The 18,034-nt window shown below is 35.3% G+C and overlaps 1 protein-coding gene across 1 annotated transcript; it reads left to right on the plus strand.

Annotated features, from left to right (window-relative positions):
* The first annotated feature begins 5,038 nt into the window (after positions 1 to 5,038).
* Positions 5,039 to 17,128, plus strand: LOC106551911 (vomeronasal type-2 receptor 26-like). The gene is made up of 7 exons (XM_087714602.1): positions 5,039 to 5,280; positions 7,746 to 8,037; positions 9,692 to 10,516; positions 10,795 to 10,943; positions 11,036 to 11,225; positions 14,876 to 15,002; positions 16,227 to 17,128. Exons 1-7 carry the CDS (start codon positions 5,039 to 5,041, stop codon positions 17,126 to 17,128), a joined length of 2,727 nt encoding a protein of 908 aa, XP_087570728.1.
* Positions 17,129 to 18,034: the final 906 nt, after the last annotated feature.

An 18,034-nucleotide genomic window follows, 5' to 3' on the forward strand; every position in this document is an offset into this window, starting at 1 on the left:
TCAAAGTTTGCTAGCAGTTGCAAAAACTTACAATAGCTCACGGCACTTCTAACAGCCAGCTTCCAAAACACTCAGATCAGATTAGCCCAGCATCTAACAAACAGAGAGCTAACAGCCATTCTGGCTCCCTCTTATGGCCGATTGAGGAAAACAGCAACCAATCACATTTTACAGTATGATTTAAAGAAACAGGTATAGCATTGTGCTTCACTGACAAAAGGGCGAACAACAAAACCGTGCCTGACTAAACTGCAGTGACAAAACCGCATGTTCTAAAGCACTCCGACGAATGAGCGCTGAATCGCGGCAACAACAGCGCGGCGACAGAAGTGCGCTGTAAAACTAAACCTAACCCTAAACCTAAACCTAACCCCTAACCCTAAACGTAACCCTAACCCTAACCCTAACCCTAAACCTAAGCCTAAGCCTAAACCTAAACCTAACCCTGAACCTAACCCTGAATCTAACCCTGAACCTAACCCTAAACCTAATCCTTACCTTAAGTTAAATCAGCTTTCTGTCGACGCGCTGTTGTAAAGCGCCCTTCTGTCTCTGCGCTGTTGTCACTGCGCTGTTGTCGCCGCGTTGATGATGTCATGGTTTTAGCGACACGTTTTAGTCAGGTGCGGTTTTGTCGTTCGTCCTTTTGTCGGGTCACGTAGCATTGTTACATGCTTTATATATTGCCAACCCAACCGTTAAATTATATTCCTAACAGAAATGTGTTCTGATTTTCAGTTGTAAAGTTATTTAATTAAAAATATTCTTTAAAAGAATTATAGAAAGTTTTGTTTGTTATGGAATTACTTATATGTGCTAGTTTGCTAATTTTAATTCTGGAAATTCCTTTTATTTTTATCATCCATCTTGAAGATGTAGTAAAGAATGTTGTTTTTATTAATTGTTAGTGCAAAGATGGCAACTTTTTAAATTATGTGTGCATATGTTTACTAGGTAGTTATATTTGGCTTATCTAATCTTACAGAACACCAGAAGCAGAATGTAAGAATCATTAAAACTATCTGGTAGTTTTCTAGCAAGGTTAGCTACAAAAAGCTCTCCAAAGCTAGGAAACTCATATAGGACACAAGAAAAGATGCTCAAAGTTTTCTCAGTACACTCCAGCTTAACTTCTTCATCTGAGTACATGTAAACACCTGAGCACTGGAGATACTATGTATATGCTGAGCCAACTCTCAGCCATACTCAGATTAATCAAAAACTCAGGGAGGCTTTCAAACCTCTTTCAAACTTCCCAATTAATCCTGGTATTTGGAAACAATCAATTAAATAAATGCTGTTAGAATATTTGGGCAAAGCAATCTTAATTTAATCAGATGAATCTTTAAGTTAAAAAAAAGAAACATTTATGTTGATAGAGAATAAGTGTTAAAGCACCTTGGAAGATTTCAGTGTCCAAATCCATATGAAAGGCCAATCTTGCCAAATCTAATGGTGCTGTCATAATCTATTATTGGAAGTTAAAACCCACCCCTCTCCTAGAGAAATGAAACATTTTAGGAAATATTAAAAAGGCAGACTATTTCTCCAAAAAAGAGAAATAGAAACTCAAGAGAGGCAGAAACTCCACCACCCCCACCTTTGTGGATGAGCTATTAAGGACTGAGTCAGTCTATTCTACATAACAAAGATCTACCCCCTTCAGACAGCCTACAGATTTGCCCCTGCACTGCCCCTTGGAAGTCTGACCACCAATCAGAATGCATTTCCTACACAGGAATGGGAAGCTCTTGGAGCTGAACCCAGATGGACATTTCCTCCAAACATTTGGCACCCCAGATGGGACTTCAAGCTAACCTAACCAATGGATATGGCCCAGGTAAGCCTCCCTTGCTGGCACAGACCCCATTGAGTCTGTGGGTGGATTTTTCCTGGACCTTCGCCGTTCGGAATTAGGTTGAAAAGAGGTTTAGTGTTTTGAGCTCAAAGGCTGCTTGGAATGAAGTTGAGTACCTCTAAATTTTAATTCTCTAAATTTTAAAACATGGAAACCATGGGAAATATTTGTATGCACATATGTGTTTGTGTGAGGGAGGGGGGGAGGTTTCACCCTTGGGCAATAGCTGAATCACATTTCTCTGTTTGGCCTCTAGCCGCACCCCTGCCTGTTGCTAGCTCCTCCGAGCTGTTACCAACAAAACAGGGAAAGCAAGGGAGGGCCATCAGAGTTTGGGACTCCTGTATATAAGAGAAAAAGCCAAGTGCTTGTGATTGAAGGGTGGGATGAAAATATTTCCCACCCTACCAGATGTTTCTGCACATGCACAGAAGTAGAAAGATAGTAAAAAGAAAAAAGAAACTCACCACTGGTACATTCATGCATAAGTCTATATAAATAAAAATGTAATGGTTGTTTGTTCAAAATCGCAAATCCCCAAAAGTTCTTCACCGATTGCTTTGAAATTTTGAGACAACATTGTATTCGAATACGCGAATGTTTTTATATATGTATATTATATACATGTCATACCTGTGACAGGTAAAAACATGCTTTTTTGTAAAAATCATGCTTTTTGGAAAACCAGCGCCAACTTGTGGACATAAAAGCAATAGACTTATATACCGCTTCATAGGCCTTTCAGGCCTCTCTAAGCGGTTTACAGAGAGTCAGCATATTGCCCCCAACAATCTGGGTCCTCATTTTACCCACCTCGGAAGGATGGAAGGCTGAGTCAACCCTGAGCCGGTGAGATTTGAACCGCTGACCTGCTGATCTAGCAGTAGCCTGCAGTGCTGCATTTAACCACTGCGCCACACACTATACTAAATATTTTACGATTCCATTTCAATGTTTCCCATTGCATTTTTATATTGATTTTTCATAGATTTCCCTTAATTTAATTATTTCATGTGACATTGTGTTGGAATTCAACTGTGTCATTTACCATATTTTTCCTTTGTTTTTCAGTTCGGATTTTTGCTTTTTTAATGTTTTGCAATTTTATATATTTTTTTGTTATAACTTTCTTTCTTTTTCAGTGCAATTGTTCTGCTATACTTCATCCAAATAATGCCTCGCAGAAAATCAAACTTGTCGTACTCGCGGAGCGGAAACAGTGCGATGAGTAATTGCAAATCAAACTGAGGAAGAACGGGCATCAGTGAACAAAAGAAACAGACAAAGAATGGCTCAAACATGTGCCGAGGAATCAGCCGTATAATGAAACATTTTGAACCAATTGGTGTTTCGCATTCCCAAATACATGCCAAAAACAGTTGAAGTAAAAAAACAAAAAACCCTGAAAATATGTACTAAGGCATAACAGTACCATGCAATAAAATTGTGAAAGGGTTACCCGCTTAGTTAAATATCTGAAGAATAAAATCCTGGAATGCGGTTATAAGCTTTCATTTGCTAGATGAATAACTAATCCACATTTAATGTTTTTTAAAATAATTTTATTTTCGCAAATAATTTAATGCTTCATTTTGGAAAAATGCAAGTTGTCTTTATTATGCTATAGGATGTTATTGATCAGGATAGGTATCCTTAGATCTAAATAATTTACTATGATTAAATACAAAGCCAGGAGATGTCAGCAGATGGACTAGATGAGGACTAGAGCGTCACAAACATATTCTAAGTTTGTATTGTTGCTGGTCTGATCTTTTCCCTTTGAACTCAGCTATCTGGAACATTCTGTTACTCTAGAACTTTTGTTTCTTCTCTATCCAATCAAAATCTGAGATTCTAGGGAAGATTTTGTACAACTAAGTCTTCTTTATTAGAAATAACCCATGATATTCCAGCTGGGGTCTGACCTTACACAGGTCTATTGTCAGACCTGGAAGCCATCTTTTACATTTGGGCCTTCAGGCCTGCCACATTTTCTACTGTGGGAAAATGGGAAGAGGGATTATACAGAGTATGGGTGATATATAGTCAAAATAACATTCTTTTGTCAGAGAGTCAAGGACACCTTGCCCTGCAGCTGCGATGAGGTGACTGGGAGGCATCTACAGTTTGGGATGGTACCTGATTGGATCATGTGATGGACTTGTGGGTGCTGGGCAGGAACTTTCTTTTGGATGGGAAAAATCTGAAAACTTTCAGATTCGGGTTTTCCCAGATGTGCCAATATGACATCTCTAATAAAATGGAACTTTGAGGAAACTCAAGCCCCAGAGTCTTCTTTTGCTGCAGGTTACTTGGAACCCTGACACCTTTTTCATCCATAATATCATGTTTTGAACATTTCAAACCATTGAGTAGTTCATTTGAAAGCTTAACTACTAGAATCCTTACAAAGTATGACTGGAATCGACATGGTCCAGAGAAGAAATGTTCTGGAATTTTCAAAAGCTTCCATTACTAAGTAGGAAAAAAAGTACATCATTCTGTTGTTGGAAATGCATTAAACATTATGCTTCATTAAGATACATCTTTTTGCAATGTCCAAAGGCAAAAAGATATATATTAATTTCATTGTGATGCTACCAATATAAATCACTATGTGAAAGTAGCCTATAACTATGAAGCTATAATTGACTATATAGTATAAAAGTGTGGGATGTTTTGCAAATTATGGCTAGCAGGAAGAGCTGAACTTAACCAACACTCTTAATATGACAATTTGACTGTTTAAATTAATTATCAATTGAAATATTGGATGTATGTGTATTATATAACTATATCTATTCTCATTTCACTGCTGAATCTGCCTTACTTCAACGTAACAAACATCTATTCAAATTCCAATGTTCAAAAATTTTGGAGCCAAATGTAATAAACCTGTTGCTGAGTAGAAGTTTTGTAGAAACCTCATTAACTGATTAGCAGTTATTTCCTCCTGTATTTATCACGTGGAATGATTATGATTAATTCAGTTCTTGCCAAATCCCTGTAGAGCTCTAACATTTAGACTACTGAAAAAATTTCTATATATAACCCTTGCATTATTCTGAGTTGTAAATATTATTATATACCTGTCAAGTAGAGCTCTACCTTAACAAAATACTTTCTCTTAGAAGTAATTTGTTCTTTCAGACAATTAACTATATTCAGGAATTATCAGTAATGCCTATCCATGCAAATGTTGGAATATTTGCAAAAAAGATGATTATTTTAGTGTTTCTGCCTCATACAATATGCAAAGCACATGCAGAGAGCTGCACTGTAGTTGAACCAATTCCTATTCTACACAAATATTATCAGTCAGGTAATTTCATCATTGGTGGCATTATTCCTCAAATCCTTAGGCCATATAATCCAATAGACTTCAGTGAGCATCCCCATCATGCAATGATTGATGAGCTAATGTAAGTAAATATATCCTATTTAAGGTCACAGTCTAATCTAGACCTAATAGAATTATTATAAATCTTATATTTACTTATAGTGAAACATTCGGCATCCTTTCCTCTTCATTCCATAGGTGCTTGGCATAAAATTAAAAGGTTATTATAACAATCCTGAACTATGGTTCAAATTTAGTGTAAAAACATAATATCAGATTACTATCAGTAATCAACTTTAAAAATTTAAACGAGGAATACTAGAATCTTTTCATGTCCTGGAATTGAAAATTTAACACAATAATAATTACTCCAGTATAATATACTGATATGACTTTATGAAGTCATTATCTCTTCTATGTGTAAACATTTTGTTAACTTATTTTGTTCGTGTTGCACACTTGTCTCTGTTGTATAGAAGGACATTGTCTTCTTCCTTTACAGCTAACTTATAATAATAAGACTAAATTCATTGTATAAGAAGCAAAAGTTTTATAATTATTTATGTGTGTTGTAAATTGGATCTATACTTTTTGGCAGGGTCCTTCCTCAAGGTTTCCAGTAATTCTCTGTAATTATAATTGTTTGTTACGAAATATGGATTTTATTTTATTTTTTTACTTTTAAACTACCACTGTCCATTTATTTTATTTTTACTTGTTAATTGCAAGGAGGATTTTTAGAATTGAACTCTTGATTGGTATTAAGTGTATTGATTTACAACCAATTAAAAGTTGGGCAGAAATGGACATTCTTATTGTCTAGAGATGATTTTAGTATTCACACTTATATGTACAATATTTGATTAAATTGCTTTACTTATTAATTTTTTTACCAATGAAAAGCTGCTCTTTTCGGATTATAAAATGTAGTTAATGCAATAGAAAATGTTATGTGATATTCTTTGAATACTGCTAAGAATGTCATATAAAGTCTAGTTATCATTGCCTTTGTTTTTGAGTCAGCAGACAAAGTTTAGTTTGAATTCTTAGCTGTGTCAAATTAACTCTATCAATGACTTCTTGTCAAAGAGGCATATATTATCCTTGAAGGTATTTTCAATATTTAGAACTAATCAAGAACTGTCCATACTTCACACATGTTAGATAACCAATATCATTCTTACACAATGCAATGCAATGAATTCATATTTAATTTGAAATAGTGGTTTACTGTTCTATGCTACTTGCTCAAAAATTCTCTTTATTACCTGTCTGTCAAAAGTGTTAAAATTTCTCTTGCATTTTTTGACAATAATATATATATATATTTGCAGGCATTTTTCTTGCACATTATTTATGGTATGTATACTTCTATTGTTAATTAACTTTGTTAATATTTGTACAAAACTAAATTCTGAATATGTATGTTTTTGAGGTTGCAATTACTGTTTTAGCCTCATTAAAGTTATGTTTATTCATTTGATTCATACTAATAATTGTATAAAAAGTTAAGTTTTAAGGATTCTGCTATATAATACAAAAATGTTAAAATCATTTTTAATATATTAGAATTTCTAAATGCCGACTTTCTTTTTCTTTCTTTTTTTTTAGCTTTCTTTTTGCCATTCTATTAACTACTCCGGGATAAATTTGTTCAGATTAAAATAGTTGTATCTTGCAGTGGAAAGCCAGCATTCATCTTTCTCCCCCCCCCTCCCGAATTTTCTATTTGTAAATTAATCTATTTATTTTAAAATGTTTTTAGAGCAATCATCCTTAGGGTGCTCTCAATAGGAGAAGGTAAACATTTCCAAGTAAGTAAGTAATTTATCATGTTGGTTATAAACATTGCTATATCACATCTTGCCTGCATATCTTATTAGGAAAAAAACCCAATAATTGATTTAGTGTAAGAAAAGATTCACGCTTGATCATAACAGTTATTACTATTTTGCTTTATTTTCTGGGAACTGTAGAAGACAGCAGTTTGAACAAAGAGAACTTGTTTCTAAGTTGTATGTAACTCTGAATTACTCCTTACCATTTATTCTCTTCTCTGATAATCACTGTCTTTGCCTTTTTTTCTAGTATTTTTAAGAATAGCAGTAGCAGTAGACTTATATACCGCTTCATAGGGCTTTCAGCCCTCTCTAAGCGGTTTACAGAGAGTCAGCAAATTGCCCCCAACAATCTGGGTCCTCATTTTACCCACCTCGGAAGGATGGAGGGCTGAGTCAACCCTGAGCCGGTGAGATTTGAACCGCTGAACTGCTGATCTAGCAGTAGCCTGCAGTGCTGCATTTAACCACTGCGCCACCTCGGCTCCATAGCTTAGAATAGCTTATTCTTGTGGGGCTTTGGTTTTTGCCTCTGTCCTTTCTCTATATCCTTTGTTCATCCATTCACAGATACAACACTTATACTAAGTCTGCATTTTATTGAAGAGTGCACGCTGAAAACCATAACTCCTGACCAGAGCAAACCCAACCCAATCCAATCCATTATGTAGAATTTCCATGTGATTTGATATATCTCTATTATTTGCAGTGTACTGACTAAAAATTATCAACATACTCTGGCTTTAATATTTGCTGTAAAGGAGATAAATGAACACCCACAGATCTTACCTAATTTTACATTAGGTTTCAACATTTATGATAGCTATTATGAAGCAAAATGGACCTATCACAGTGCAATGGAACTTCTCTCCACACAGAAACGATTTATTCCCAACTACAGGTGTGACAACCAGAGTAATCTGATAGTTATCATTGAAGGGCTTGATATTGATGTATCACTTCCTATAGCAAATATTCTGAGTATCTACAAGGTTCCACAGGTTGGTTGAATGCTTGTTATGATTTCTTTAATTTTTCCAGCTTCTATCATTTGAATTTAAAAAGTGTGTACTTGAGATAAATAGGGAATTTAATTACTTTTTAAAATAATATAAAAATAATTGAATCAGTTCCTTCTCCGGACCGTAGAGGAGACACATTCTTAGCTGTATGAATACCTTTCTAGGAGTCAGCCAGTCAGATGAGGTTCTGATAAATTGAGTTCTTGTTTATAATATTTTATTTACCTGCCATAATTCAAATGTAAGATGTTTTTGCTTCAATTGTTTAATAGGGTTTCTCCAAGAGAAATTATATAATGTTATGGTCTTTTATTCAATTCTTCTAGCAGTGCCACTTCTCTTCAGTGAGCTTAAAAAGGAGATTTATTTTCAGATCAAATTTTCAGTTTTTCAATGTCTATAACATGTATATGCCACATATACAAATATATTTTTAAAAACCACTGTACTTTTTAAATGTGACCAGGCTTTTATTTTGAACTGGAGAAATATTGTTTGGAGAAATATAAATAAAATAAAATATATGTTTAATATATCTTATTTTCAATGTAAATATTACAGCGTCATCTCTGACAGTGACGACAGTGTAATATTTACACTGATTGTAAATATTCTCCTTCTGATTGTTTAAACTTTCCCTCCTTCATTTGCGTTCTTTGATTAGGACTATATATGAAAGTATATTTTTCAGAAGGATAATAGCTACTTCCTTGGAAATCAAACTATACAAGTTTGTCATAAATACTACAGGTTTGCTTTAGATTTATGAATTTTTAGTAAAATACAGCTTGTATAATATAATGATCATGAAAGCTACATTATGAATAAGTAGGCTACTAATCTGAATCCACCTATTTTCCAGTATATATTTCCTCAGATATCAGAGTATTAAATTATCTCAGCAGTTAATCAAAAATAAAACAAACTCAAATTCCTATGTGAATAAATACCTTACTCTTCAAATACATTTATGTTATTCATGACGGATAATAAACTATTTAAATATCTTAGTACATAGGGAAACTTTTTCATAATCCAAACATAAGCAGCAAGAGGTTTCCTCATCCCAACCAATTACTTTCACTTGAAGAAGCATTAAATCAATGTTTTTCAACTTTAACAAGTGTGTGGGCTTAAACCCCCAGAATTCCTAAGAATTCTTGTTCTATGTAATATTTATTATTTCCATTGTTCATAATGTGCAAACATTACTCCTCTTCAGATTTTCTGGTTGAATACAAATTCAAAGAAATCAATTATTGTTACTGTTGAATATATGTTTTTTCTCTTTTGTATTTCTGGTTTGTATTTTATTTCTATTGATAAAACATTATATATACAATGTTTTATACATACATACATATACATATACATACATGCATGCATACATACATATACATACATATAATACACCCCCACACACCCAAGAAATTACAGAAGAATACTACCCTATACCAGTATTAACACCCATTGGGAGATTGCCTGAAGAGAGCTAGCTTGCAATTTAAATTAAATCTGTTACTAACATCCTAAAATTAGCAAATATCTATTCTAACCCATCTCTCTCCCTCCATCTTTCTCTCTCTCTCTCTCTCTATTTTATCCCTGCTCATCTTCATGTAAAATTGTATAGTTCACATATGGGTCCACTGCAGTGATGAATAATCAAAAAGAATCACTCCCTTTCTTTCGGATGATTCCAAATGAAATTTTGCAGTATAAGGGTATTCTTCAGTTACTTCTGCATTTCAAATGGATATGGGTTGGAATCTTGGCAATAAATGATGACAATGGAGATAGGTTTGTACAGAGAATTGTTGCAGGATTTCCCATGAATGGTATCTGTTTTGCCTTCATAAAGAGAATCAACATTCCTTTCCTTGATGATTATATTAGTTCAATTAGTGAAATGATTGAAATTATTGATAAAATTAAGAGGAGTGAAGCCAATGTGTTGGTTCTCTATGGAGAAACTCGAACAATGATATATTGGAGATGGATGTTTCGACTATTTGAGGTAAAAGGTAAGGTATGGATTATGTCAGCCCAGACTGATCTCTTCTCTTTATCTTATCAAAGAGAATGGGACATTGATGTCATAAATGGAGCACTATCTTTCACTGTTAAATCATGCAATCTTCCAGATTTCCAATATTTTTTTCAAAGCAGAAAACCTTCCAACTCAAAAGGAGACAATTTTCTCCTAGCATTTTGGGAACAAGCATTTTCCTGTAAATTTTCAAATTCCCATGCAACTGGGGGCATCTGCATGGGAGAAGAGAAGCTTGAGGATCTTCCTGATACAGTTTCTGAAATGTTCATGATGGGACCTAGTTACGGCATCTACAATGCTGTCTATGCTATTGCTCATGCACTTCATGTGCTGCAGAAATCCAAATCCAGATATGGATCCATGGCAGTTGTACAAAGATGGAACCTTCAAAATCAGCCATGGCAGGTGACTGCTAATAAATGAAATTAAATGTGATATACCTATAAATGCAATAGTAGAATTCTAGCAATGCAGAAGCCACATGTGGTCTCTATGTTAGATTGCAGGCCTGCAGACATTTACCTGGAACTTGTAGACCTATTGGAAAAAATCATGAATTGATATACCATTTTTAATGCCATTTATTTTTCTACTGAAATATGTACCATTTAATAGATTACCAGCTTTTATTTTTATGTATATAAATATATGCATATTCAAATAATGTCATCCCCATATTTTAGGATTCTGAAAAGGATACATTTTATGAAATAATTTTTAGTTGTAAATTTACACATAATATGACATTCATCTCAATGACTAAAATGGAGTATTTATCTGTGTGGACCTATGCATGCACCACACTGGAGATTGAGTTTGATAATCAAAAAGGGTATTTTATTCTATGATTCAATAAATAATACAGCTGATCTTCCTTTTCTTTAAGTTTCATCAATTGCTCAGGGGTTTTTCATTCAACAACAGCGGTGGAAACAAAATTTCATTTGATCATAATGGAGAATTAATAGTTGGATTCGACATTATGAATTGGGTCACATTTTCAAATCAAACTTTTCTTAAAGTGAAGGTTGGAAAAATGAATCCTATCTCCACATTAGAACAAGAGTTCAGCATTAATAACTCTGCAATCACTTGGCATGACATTTTCAACCAGGTAAGTAATGATAATATCCAATTTAATATTGAAATGAGGTGCGGGAATTACTGCTTTGTATCCTGTTATAATATTAGAATATAAACTTGAAAATACATAATCTAAAAGTAATATTCTAATATTATATGGCCACTTAAAATTTCACAACTATCAAATTTTAAAATGCTTTTAAAAGAATGTCATCATCTCTTTTTAAAAAAAAAATAGCATTTAAACTTTGGACAGTCTTTTGTCCTTGAGTACATGGTAATAATTGAATTTAAAAAGTACAGTATATCTCAAGGACAAAAGCAGATTTTTAGTGTTCTGGTAATAATCTAACAGTAGGTTATCTCCAAAATAAATTATATAATTTTTTCCTGAATTGGATTGACTCCTGTTCAAACCATCAACAACTCAACTTATAATTCTCCAAACCAAAGATAGGAAATCTGTAACCCTCCTGATATTGCAGAACTATATCCACTTAGTAGAAACAGCCAGCATAAGTTAATGAGAATGATATTTAAATTGTAATTTGGAAACATATGTGTGGTCATGGACAGTCCATTACATTTTCAGTCTTTTTACCTAATATCCGAAAGCATTTGTCTTTCTTTTCTACTATATTATGCCTGACTTGTGTTAGATCTGAACAAGTGCTGCTGTTATTCGGGTTGATGTTATATGTCATCACAGAATACAGAGGGTTAGTTCTGGAATAAAAAGAACAAACAAAGGAAAACAATACATTATGCATTTAGGATGAAGAAACAGAATTGCTGTAACATCTGGGATTATAACAGTGGTGGGTTTCTGTGGTTCGCACCGGCTTGGGAAAACCAGATGGTGAAATTTACTGATCTGGTGAGAGGAGGTTCGACTGGTGGACTCGGAAGTAACTTCTGGAATGACTGCCCCGGCCCTGTTGCTCACTCATTCACCCCTGCTCATCAGGAAGCAGCTCCATTGCTCACTCCCCCCACTCGTCTGCACTATCCTAGTTCAATTCAGTGTCAAGTCCCATACCTGGTAGTGGAGGTGGTGAATGGAGAAGCATGGAGAGGTCCAGTGGCACAAGTTTTCTCCTGGATTCCTCTCTGTCCTGCCTCCTCCGATCTCCCAAAGTTCTTTCCCCAGAGTGTGCTAGCTTTCTACTGGATTCCCCTTTGTCCTGCCTCCTCCGATCTCCCAAAGTTCTTTCTCCAGTGTAATAGCTTTGTCCTGGATTCCCCTCTGTCTTGCCTCCTCCGATCTCCCAAAGTTCTTTCCCCAGCGTGTGATAGCTTTCTACTGAATTCCCCTCTGTTCTGCCTTTTCAGATCTCCCAAAGTTCTTTCCACAACATGTGATAGCTTTCTACTGGATTCCTCTCTGTCCTGCCTTCTCCTGTCTCCCTAATTTCGGCCCTTAATCCTCCAGTTGTCTATTTTTGGAAGGTTTACCCTCCCCCCCTTCATAGGAGTCCCAAAATTTTTTGCCACATGGCTTGGGGGTGGTGGTCATGTGACTGAATGCATGAGTGATGTCAAGTTGTCCATATTTGCCCAGTCACATGACTGCCAAGCCATGCCCACAAAATAAGCCACACCCACAGAATAGGTTCTAAAAAAAATTGAAACCCGCTACTGGATTATAATGATTAGGAAATAATGATATAACATCACTATTCCTCATTTTTTCCTCTCCCACCCTTTGGTTTTCTCAACCATCCTTATGACTAAATATATTTCATAATCCTATTCTAAATACTTCTGTATGAAATTAGGAATAGAAATCTTTCCTGAAGCAATCTCCTCTTCCAGAATTCATCCTATAATAGTTAATGATCTAGAAATAAGGATGGAATAGGAATTCCATCTACCCATGGGAAAAGGGAATCTGAAAGATGGTTTTTAGAGATTAGAATAAAACACTTTATTTGGCCAAATGTGATTAGACAGATAAGTTATTTGTCTCTGGTGCAGAAGTTCTCACTGCACATGCAAAGTAAAATCATCACCATCACCACCACCACCATCAACATCCCAATAAGAATGCGTAATAAAGTAGATAATAAGAAGTATAACAATAATACTATAGCCATATTATGTGGGTAAATATACTGTACATACACAGTACTTTGAGAATTAGATGTCTTTGTTCTGACATACATTTTATTAATGGTTTTAATGTTAGGTGTCCCTTTCAAATTCTGGGAGATTACAGAACAAAAAACCTGAAGGGTTCTACTCTGATATTGTGCTGTCAAATATAGTAAGAGCAGTGACGTGCAATAAGCTTCATGGCCGATGAGGCAAGCGTGAAAGCTCTGCCGAAGCCTGGGTGGCGGCAGGGCTTTAAAGTGGTGGCAGGGCTTTAAAGTCCCGGCGCTGTTCGCTATAGAGTGGGACCCGGTCTCCCTGTTGGACACAGCAGTGAAAACGTCCCTGCCACTGCCCCCCTCCTCCAACCTCACCACTTTGAAGAAAGAAACACACATGCACACACACACACACAGACACACAAATTCTTCACAATAAAAAATTACAAATTAAATTACAATAATTTTGAATCTCCCACTCCCTCCGTCCGATCCACATACCTTTTCCAGCTGTGGATTTCAACTCTCCTCTTGTCTGCCCGCCATGATGAAAATGTAAAAAATTAAATAAAATAGCAACTTAATTAGGCAAGGCATGATTTGCTGCTCCCAGATCAGGAGGCGGGAGAATCACGTGCCTCCTTTGCATGAGGAATTTTTTGCCTTTTAACTCTTGCTTAACTCTGAGCAAGGGTTAAAAGGCAAAAAATTCTTTATGCAAAGGAAGCCCATAGTTCTCTCGCCTCCCCCTACAGTTAGCACTAAGCAGACTCAGAGTCACTGTGACTCTGGAGTCTGGCAGCAACTACCTTAGCCTTAGCCTTAATGAGCTGAGGTGGCACAGTGGTTAGAGTGCAGTACTGCAGGCCACTTCAGCTGACTGCTAGCTGCAGTTTGGCGGTTCAAATCTCACTGGCTCAGGGTTGACTCAGCCTTCCATCCTTCCGAGGTGGGTAAAATGAGGACCCGGATTGTTGTTGGGGGCAATATGCTGACTCTGTAAACCGCTTAGAGAGGGCTGAAAGCCCTATGAAGCGGTATATAAGTCTAACTGCTATTGCTATTGCTATTTTTAATTATTTTAAAATTTCTTTTCTTTTCCTCATGACACTGGTGAGGCCCCGCCTCCCCTGCCTCCCCTGACTGCACGTCCCTGAGTAAGAGGTGGTAGAATAAAAGGAATCTTCCTAAAAGCCACACTCAGGACCAATTGTTTAAGAGATGAGATCACATTAGAAGACTCAATTGGCTGGTTTAGATCTTCACTTCCTATTTTTATGTGCTGTACTGATTGACACATTAGACTATATCTGGAAAATTCACGTTGAAGTCCACCCTTGAAGTTTAATAGATAATTTGGGCCAGTCATGATCTCTTAGTCCAATACATCCCAGACATTTACTGTAAAAAAATTGAGATAATCAATATCTTAAAACCCTGGAGGAAAATGCAGACATAAATCTACCAAGTTATTTCACTATTCTATATAAATTGTTTTATATAATTATTAGTAGATGATCTGCAAAAACACTTCTATTCACCTCTATCATTGAAATATAGTCAATATACTGGTATTTCATTTCTATAGACATTGCCTCTCTCAGTTTGCAATCACAATTGTCAAATGGGCTATAGACGAAAAAGTATTGAAGGAAAGCCATTTTGCTGCTATCATTGCAATCAATGTCCTGAAGGGAAAATTTCCAACAGGAAAGGTATGGCACATATTGTTATGCTGAATGCAGATAAAATAATGTTTATAGTATCCTAGTTTCTGCTTCACAGAATGTTATATGGGTTAATTTAGGTATTTTTTACTCTACTGCAAACATTGCCATACATAACTTATTCAATAGTAATGCCCTGTATCCACATTGTATGTTAGAAAATGTTATGAATAGTAATTTCTAACCTATCCTTCCAAATACAGAAAGAGCATTGTTACATACCAAAAAGAACTATTTAACAAAAGTTACTGTGAGAGAAGCATATAAGGCATTGGCAGTAATTTGCTATATCCAGAGATCAAATACCAAATTTATTTCAGGTCACCTTCAGGTTGCTAATTAGAAAAAGAAGACAGCAAAGGTTCAAATGCAGTCAAGAAATAATAATTATTGTCAGGCGGACAAAATTTAAAATGCAAGGATAACTCATCACATAGATTCATGCAAAACAACATTCTGTACTTCCAACAATGGGCTATTCTTAATGAATTAGCAAGGCAAAAACTTTTATGCATGTATAAATATACCAGGCATGAACTTAAAAAATCTGGATGAATAATAGCAGCATCAAGATTTAGAGAACACTCATTCTAAATTTGGAATTTGATTTAGGGAAGGAAGGGAGGGAGAGAGGAAGGAAGGATGGGTTTTCTTTGGAAAACCATCCTCACAGGAAAACATGAAAAAAGCCTCTGTCCTGAGAATATATTTAAAATGTTAAAAAGCAGAAAATGGAAGAATTCTAGGCTGCATTAGATAGCAAATTAAATAAATCCAAGCAAACCTGCTTCCATCATCTGTACAGCAGAGCTTTACATAGCTTTTTCAAAATCTAAAAAATATTAATCTTAATGGACATCAAATTTCCAAAGCAAAAAATTAACACTGGGGCATATTATTTGATCTTTACCAACAGAGGGGAGCAAGGGGGAAGGAAATTTGAAGACGTGATTTATTAAGTAGTTGGAAAATATTATATCCTCTAATTTATACAATATGATTAGTTTGTTTAGATTATTGTACACTGCCAAGAGTAATTTGCCCTGACAGGATGTGTAGAAATTACACACACACACACACACACACACACACACACACAGAGAGAGAGAGAGAGAGAGAGAGAGAGAGAGGGGGGGGGGCAGAGACAGAGAGACAGAGACACACACAGAGAGGGAGAGAAACAAACAAACAAACATATTTTGTCTTTTTCAGATATGGATGACTGCTTTAAATGCAAAGAAGACCAATATGCAAACAAAGATCAGTACTTATGTCTTCCTAAAGTCAGTACTTATCTATCTTATGGAGACCCTTTGGGAATGAGTTTAGTTTTATCTATTACTGCTTTTGCTGTCCTCACAGCTCTGGTGCTTGGAATCTTTATGAAGCATCACAATACTCCTATTGTCAAAGCCAACAACCGAGATCTCACTTATATTCTCCTCATCTCTCTCCTTCTTTGCTTCCTTTGTTGTTTGTTGTTTATTGGCCAACCCACAAAAATAACATGTCCCCTACGACAAATGAGTTTTGGAATCATCTTCTCAGTAGCAGTTTCTTGCATGTTAGCAAAAACCATCATAGTGGTTCTGGCTTTCATGGCCACCAAGCCAGGAAGCACCATGAGAAAATGGATGAAGAAAAGTCTAGGGAGTTCCATTGTACTTTCCTGCTCCTTGATTCAAACATGTATTTGTGCCGTATGGCTTGTAACCTCCCCTCCCTTCTCAGATGTTGACATGCATTCAGAAGTTGAATATATAATACTGGAATGCAATGAAGGCTCTTTGATAATGTTTTATTGTGTCCTAGGCTATATGGGTTTCCTAGCTATTGTAAGTTTTACTATAGCTTTCTTTGCCAGAAACTTACCAGGTGCTTTCAATGAAGCCAAATTCATCACGTTCAGCATGTTGGTATTTTGTAGTGTATGGTTATCCTTTATTCCAGCTTATTTAAGTTCTAAGGGGAAATACACGGTAGCTGTGGAGATCTTCTCAATCTTAGCTTCTACTGTTGGGTTGCTGGGTTGTATTTTTTTCCCCAAATGCTTCATAATTTTATTAAAACCTCAATTAAATAACAAAGATCAGTTAATAAGAAGAATAACATAATGTATATGTATTTGTATTTTTAACAACTTTGATTTGTATTAGGGATATATGGATTAATTCTAATCTAGTTTCTAGGTCAATTCAAACTTGGTAAGGATTTAATTATTTATTAAATTGACTTGGCACTTCTGTTTGAGCTCCTTAATTGCATGTTATACAGATGACACTACCTGACAGTGAAAAATGTGAAGGATCTGTAAGTATTAAAAATCAGATGACACAGTAAAATAATGGGACTAAAATTAAGCATAATGTTAATGGAACTATTGGCCTTAGAATTGACAGTGAAAATATGAAAAAATATGGGTAACTTCTTTCTTTTAGATCAGCTTTTAATAGTAAAGAAGCAAACAATCAAGAAATATTCTACAAACTAGTACTTGGTACAGCAGCCATAAAGACTTGGAAAAGATATTCAAGTACTGTAATATATCTATAGCTACAAATATCAGAATTATATAAGCTATGGTATTTAGATTTAGATTTAGATTTGTTTATTTATAGGCCTCCCTTTTCCCTGAGGGGACTCAGGGCGGCTTACAATCAAAAAAGGAAGGGGAGTGTAGGACAATACGAAAAAAGAAATGTGCACAAAGTAAATTAGACAATAAAACTCAACATTCACACAGGTATTACCTGTGACACTCTATGGAAGTAAAAGTTGGGATTTAAAGAAACAGAATAGAAATGTATTGATGTCTTGGAACTTTGATGTTGGAGGAGATTCCTGAGAATATCATGAATACCCTATAATACAGTTTAATGATCCATTTAATGATGATCCACCTAAAATTTTCACTTGAGGCACAAATAATTAAGTTCAAATTATACTACTTCAAATACATTATGCAAAGAGTCACATTGTTGGAATAGAATGATTGAAGGGAAAAAAATAAAACAGCCAGC

The sequence above is a fragment of the Thamnophis sirtalis genome, unplaced genomic scaffold, assembly GCF_051295495.1.
Source record: "Thamnophis sirtalis isolate CommonGarterSnake01/CBP01778 unplaced genomic scaffold, rThaSir2_p1.2 scaffold_4, whole genome shotgun sequence".
Lineage (NCBI taxonomy): Eukaryota > Metazoa > Chordata > Lepidosauria > Squamata > Natricidae > Thamnophis > Thamnophis sirtalis.